Below are 6,796 nucleotides of genomic sequence, written 5' to 3'. Positions count from 1 at the left end.
AAAATTTACGAATAATGCGAGATTTCATTACAAATAAAAGAAAAAGAAAATTGTAACTCTTAAGAGCTAGAAGTTACTTAACAAAAGAATTAGAATTATTATGACATATAATTACATGTGAATTCTTTTTTAGACATTTTATTTCTAAATTAATACAATAAATAACTATCAATTCACGTCAAAAACATGGAAACAGCGAAATCACAAACGGTTCTTTAGTTTTCGAGGCTAAAATGAATCGAGCATAAACTTGGTTTTGTGGTGGCGCGTAGAAGCTTCCGTAAAGATGCATGAGTTAGTAAAAGACAGATATATTTGCATCCTTTTCTATCTTATAAACAACATTCGCAAATGAAGGTGCTTTTATACCTCAAATTTCGATCAGATGAACATTATTTCTGGACCGTGAAAATGCGTGAAAAGTCATTTTCACGGCGGGTATTTTTGAATTGTTTTAAACAAAAAATGTTTTTTTAAGAAATATAATATTAAATAATTGTTTTAATATGTAAGAACACTTTAAAATAGTGATAGAAAAATGATTTGATTAAAAAATATAGCAAATTTTGCTTTAAAAAGTTTCTGCTACAAGAAAGTGTAAAATTACGATGTTTGTGAAATGGTTTGTACAGTGTACATGTTTCTTTCAGTTATTCGAAACGATTAGTAGAATTTAAATTTATTTGATAAATATTTCAACTTACCGATTTATTTTCAGCACTCATTATTTATTACAAGTTAAAAAGAAACGACATAACATAAACAAAACTCTGAGAGACACTCACAAGGAAGAAGCACTGTACAAACCATTTCACAAACATCGTCATTTTATACTTTCTTGTAGCAGAAAACGTTTTAAAGCAAAATTTGCTAAATTTTTCAATCAAATCATCTTCCTATCACTATTTTAAAGTGTTCTTACATATTAAAACAATTATTTAATATTATATTTCTTAAAAAAACATTTTTTGTTTAAAACAATTCAAAAATACCCGCCGTGAAAATGACTTTTCACGCATTTTCACGGTCCAGAAATAATGTTCATCTGATCGAAATTTGAGGTATAAAAGCACCTTGACTTTCGTAAAATACTACGAAATTTACTGAGAACTTTGGCGAGTGGGCACAATGGAATCCAACCTTGCACTTGGAGTTAGACGTATTGCAGAACACGAAGTTTAATGCCGGCAACTTTCTCAGTCGCACTTTTCCTATTATGGAGCATTTACACCTTTGGTAAAAAAAATTTTTTATTTTGATTTTCGGAAATGCAAAGATCTGATTGGTTGTCCATTATCAATCAGATTGTGAACAACCAATCAGGTTTGTGTATTTCGGAAAATTCAAAAATAAAAAATTTTTTTACCAAAGGTGTAAATGCTCCGTTAGGCTGTGTCAGTTCATCGAGATATTTCGAGTTCATGATATAACGTCAGAAGGGGGACTCCGTTCCAATCTGTCTAAGTGTTCAGACGTGTTTGTAAACACGTCATTTACAGTGTAATAAATAGTCAGTTCGAAGGACATAGTGCTTATAATAAATTCAATATATGAAATAACTCAGGATACACATTGTTATAATATGGTTGTCGAATGTTCTAAATAATCCCCGAGGGTTCATCATAAAAAAAGGATTAATCAAAGTAAGAGATTTTTGTCAATATATTCAATAAAAATCACATAAGGATTAGTTGAGCTGAAATCACTTTTGAGCACGTGCTTCGCAATTAAATGCTTCCTATTCTTCCTTTTCCTTTAATTGCTTTCATAGTTAAAACAGACAGTTTTATATTTAAATAGTAACTTTACAGTTTACTTGCATAAAATAAAAATTAATAATCTTAAATTTAATTGTTTGTATTAATAAGGATTACTTATTGTGGATTTAGCTAAAATATTTATACAATATGAATTTTTGCTAAAGAATTAATTTTATTCATTCCTGTATTTTCTATTGCAATAATTGATCAGTTTTTGTTTTAAATTAATTTTATTTGATATTGAATATTAAATGTTTGAACATGCACGTGGGATGATTGGATTAGGGTTAGAATAAAGTAAACAAACGGTTTTGATTGTTCGATGCTAGGCCTATTGTGATGAAAATAAACAAATAATGGGAAGGCAATCACTCGAAGGTTTTTAGAATAGATAATTAATACAATTATTTTAGTTTTAAATCGATATTTCTCTTTATTGAATAAATAATAATAATAAGAAATATATTTGAAGGTTTTTGCCTTGGGAAAATTGATTTTGACTTTGATCTAAGTGTGTGTTTGATTTGAGCATGTTATATTAAAATTCTGATTCTTAAAATAAAAGATAAAAGAGGGAATGTAAGAGGAAGAAGGAAAGAATTTGATTGGTTAATAATAATAATAAATAAATTAAACCTAATTTCAAACATTATTTTATTTGTTGAATTCTTTATTGTTTTTTTTCTTCCTGAGAGGGTTATGAAAAAGGCTATTAAATCTTCGGCAGGTTCTATTTCACGAGATTTCGATTTGAATAGTTTTTCATCAGTGTCTACTGATTCCTTATCACTGATATCATCGGATATTAGATTGCTCACTATGAATCATTTGCAGAACAATTTGGATGAACAATTGCGAAATTCCAGACAAAATGAAGGGGATCAGATTATTTCAGCAGATGAGTTCCTTATATGGAACAATGCGGAAAACCTACCATCTCCACTTTTTCCACCAAATTCATTGCCTCCATATATTGTATTGATGGAAAGTCTGAACCAATCTCTTAATATAGGTAAATTGAATCCTATAGCTGTTGCCGATCTGATACATAGTGTCATTAAAGGCAATAGATTAATCCAAAGAAGTGGCATCAACAGAGTCAAGATTACTTGCGATAGTTTGGATGATGCTAATGTGTTGCTTGGTTCATCTGAACTTATTGAGAATAAATATAGGGTTTACATTCCTAAATCTTTGAAATTCGTGAAGGGTATGGTTAGGGAAGTGGACTGTTCCTTATCAGCAAACAATATTGCTGACAGGATGAACCGGGAAAGTCTTAAAAATCTGGTATCAATTAAGCGTCGCATTACTTATGATAATCATATGCTTGATATTATTGAATTGACTTATTTAGGTTCAAAATTGCCGTCGACAGTTCAACTTTCGTATTTTGAATTCGCTGTTGTCCCGATTGTTCCTCGCCCAGTACGTTGTTATAAATGTCAGAGATATAGGCATGTGGAAACGCAATGTAGATCGAGATATTTCCGATGCGAATACTGCCTGGAATCTCATGAATCCAAGGATTGTCATAATAAACTTAGATCTGTCATATGTTGCAATTGTAACGGCCCTCATTCTGCTGCCTCGGTTGAGTGTCCGAGGTATATAAAAGAAAAAGTAATAATGCAAATACGTCTAGATCATGGTATAGGGTACCAGGAGGCTGAAGCTAAATTTAACGAAAATTTATCTGAAGCTGAATCGGACGCGCAAGAAAGTACAATTAGAGACATAAATAACACCGATACATCACATCCTATGGATTTATCATTAAATTCTGTTAGCTCGCATGATTCTCATCACGAAGAGGAAGGAGATCAATCACAAATTTCAGAATTCGATGATACGCAAATAGAGAATAAAAATATTAGAAGTATTACGCGTTCTAGGTCTGAAGAAAAAATAACTCACAATATTCTATTGCAACAACCAAAATTTGTTCCTCCTGGATATGGTCAATTCTTTTTGAACTCTATGGGACATGATCAAATGAGTTTTGAGTCTAACTCCCCAAGTCATTCAAGGACCAAACCAGGAGCTACTAGCTCCCCCCTTGATGAACTTAATGAAGCTAAAAGAAAGCGTTTGGAAGACACTAATTCAACTTCATGATGTAATGGTAGAATTAGTTATTAATTCCAAAATTTTATGTCAATTAAATTTAAATATATGTTTATAGTGAATTCTGTAAAAATGAATATAGAAACTTAGAAAATTAACTTGAAATTTAGAATTTAGAAAACTAGAAAATTAAATTGAAAAGGTATAAAAATTGGTTTGATTTGATAGCAAAAACCGAATGCTATAGTTAAGAGATTTTGTATTTATGGTTATTGTTGAAAAAGTGTAAGGCGGATTTTAATTCTGTTATTATTAGTTTTACTACAAATTTAATAGTTAATTTAATAAAGATAATTATAAATAAGTAAAAAAATTTTTTACTGGTCTAAAATGGCTGATTTCCAGGAATAAAAAGTCGATCTAGAGTAGCAGCTAAATTCCTTGCGATATAGTTATTTGTTTAGACGGATATGCAGGAATGAATATTTTAATAGAATAACTTTCTCTAAATTAAAATGATTTTAAAATTGCGTATTATTAACTGGAATGCACATAGTCTGGTAAATAAGAAAACAGAACTAGAGCAATTGATTCAACAAAATCGCCCGCAAATAGTATGCGTCACGGAAACCTGGCTCAAACCAGAACATAAATTTTCAATTTATGGATTTAACGTATATCGACAGGATAGATTAGTTGGTAGGGGAGGTGGAGTCATGATTATGACTGAAAGGGATCTTGTCACTTCTTCTTTGGATCTGAAGTTTTCTGATAGCAGAGATTTCTATCAAACGGAAATCTGTGGAGTGGGAATACATACTCCTCTGGGTATTACGGAATTAATAGTGGTTTATTCTCCAATAAACTCGAACCCAGAACTGTTGAGCTGGCAAGAATTGTTATCTTCATCGGAGTCGGAAAATCACAGATTGGTCTGTGGTGATTTTAATGCGCATTCTCCTAGTTGGGGGGCTAATCATGCAAATAATAAGGGGAATTTGTTAGCACAGGCTATGGACTTAACTGACAGTTTACCGATTAATGATCGTCTACCTACTTACATTCCTAGATCAGGGGATGTAAGTAACAATCTAGATTTAGTTTTCGTTCCTATGAATATGATAGGGAATTTCGGCTTTAAATTAGCTAGTGATTCTTTCGGTTCAGACCATATACCAGTAATTGTTGACTTTTATGTTAGACCAGAGTTGATTGATACGGGTTCCACTAGGTTTAAAGTTCGGGGAGTCGATTGGACACAATTCATAAACACACTAGAGGAAGAATTTAGAGTTTTGTTTAGTGAATTGGATTGTGCAGAACCTGATTTACTATATGAACGATCAATAGAGGTGATTCATCGAAATTTGGTTGATAGTGGAGCAATCCGTCCAGGGGGTAGAAAGGGTAAAAGGAAGCCTCAACCATTGTGGTGGAACGAACTGTGTTATTCCTTGGTAAGCGAACGATCTGAGGCTATGAAACAATACTTAGCTGATCAGACCGAGGAAAATTTGGTTGAATTCAAGAGAGTGACTAATAGGATAAAAAGAAAACTGAGGAAAATTAAAACAGATTCATTTAAAAGTTACTGTGAAAACTTAAATTTTTCCAAAGGTATTCAGAATGTCTGGAAGTCAGTCAAGGGTCTTATTTCCAAAAACCAGGCAACTTCTAACAGTACATATACTGATCCAAATAATCCTGCTCTCCTAGAACTCCAGAATGGTCTTGTCAAAGAATATATTCCACTTAGGACACACATCTTACTTCCTGTAACAGAACCTGAACATCCGATGAATGTTGAGTTTAGTATGACAGAATTTCAGTCAGCTTTAGAAATTTCTAACTCAAAATCGGCTCCAGGTATGGATTCAATTACATTTGATATTATTAAGCGATTGCCGGCTAATGTCAAAAAATTTTATTTACAGCTATTCAATAAGATGTTTTATCTAGGAAATTTTCCGGAGTCTTGGAGGGACACTTTAGTGAGATTTATCCCCAAAGGAGGGGGAGGTTTTAGACCTATTTCGCTCACTTCTTGCTTTTCTAAATTGTTCGAACGTCTAGTCAACAGAAGGTTGGAGCATCTGTCGGAGTCACGGGACTGGCTGCCGTGTTTTCAGTTTGGTTTCAGGAGGGGAAGATCGGCTGTTGATGCGGTATCCTGTCTAGTCTCTGATATTTATCGGTCATTTGGAGAAAAAAAGAACATGGTTGCTCTTGCCTTGGATATCAAGGGGGCGTTTAGCTGTATTTATCCAGATAAAATAATCCAAGAAATGATTGACCTGGATGTTCCTGGTAGGTTGATAAATTTTGTAAGTTTTTTAATTACCAAGAAGAATCTTCATTTTTCTCTTGATAGAAACAAGGTTAGGTATTCAGGAGTGGGGTTACCACAGGGTGGTGTTCTTTCACCTTTTCTGTTTAGCTTGGCGTTAAGAAAAATAGAGAGATGTTTGGGTCGAGATACAAAGATTCTTATGTTTGCGGATGATATTTTTGTTTATGTTGTGGATGAAAATGTTGATAGTGCAAAGGCGATGATAGTGCAATCATTTAATTCGGTGTCTAGTTGGTTACTGGAATTCAGTTTGGAAATATCAATTCCTAAAACCCAATTTATTATATTTACAAAGAGTACGAAGGTAGCCGCTTCTGAACAGTCCATAATATTAGATCATCAGATTCTAAAGGCTAGTAAGAAAGTTAAGTATTTGGGAATTATATTGGACCACAAATTGTTGTGGAATCATCATATAAATTATCTGATTTCAAGAATTTCTAGGGCAAACAACGTAATAAAAGTTTTGGCAAAGGTTTCATCAGGTCCATCACCGGAAGTTTTGCGAGTTGTCTGTAAGGGATTAATGGAGGCAATTGGCAATTGGGGAGTTTCACTGTTTTGGAAGGCGGCTCAGACTCATTTGAAAGGGTTGGATAAGGCTATATTTTCTTCTATT

The 6,796-nt window shown here is 32.8% G+C and overlaps 1 protein-coding gene across 1 annotated transcript; it reads left to right on the top strand.

Moving 5' to 3' along the window:
- The first annotated feature begins 2,459 nt into the window (after positions 1-2,459).
- LOC127288263 (uncharacterized) lies at positions 2,460-3,878 on the top strand. Its single transcript, XM_051315617.1, has one exon. It carries the CDS (start codon positions 2,460-2,462, stop codon positions 3,876-3,878), a length of 1,419 nt encoding a protein of 472 aa, XP_051171574.1.
- The last annotated feature ends 2,918 nt before the right edge of the window (positions 3,879-6,796 follow it).

Source organism: Leptopilina boulardi, unplaced genomic scaffold (genome assembly GCF_019393585.1).
Source record: "Leptopilina boulardi isolate dan_hultmark-lab unplaced genomic scaffold, ZJU_Lbou_2.1 LbouV2_382, whole genome shotgun sequence".
In the NCBI taxonomy this organism is placed as follows: domain Eukaryota; kingdom Metazoa; phylum Arthropoda; class Insecta; order Hymenoptera; family Figitidae; genus Leptopilina; species Leptopilina boulardi.
Note: the sequence above shows the minus strand (reverse complement) of the source record. Positions and strands in the feature narration are given on the sequence as shown.

Coding starts and splice junctions, on each gene's coding strand:
- LOC127288263 (XM_051315617.1), top strand. CDS start 2,460: ATGAAAAAGGCTATTAAATCTTCGGCAGGTTCTATTTCACGAGATTTC.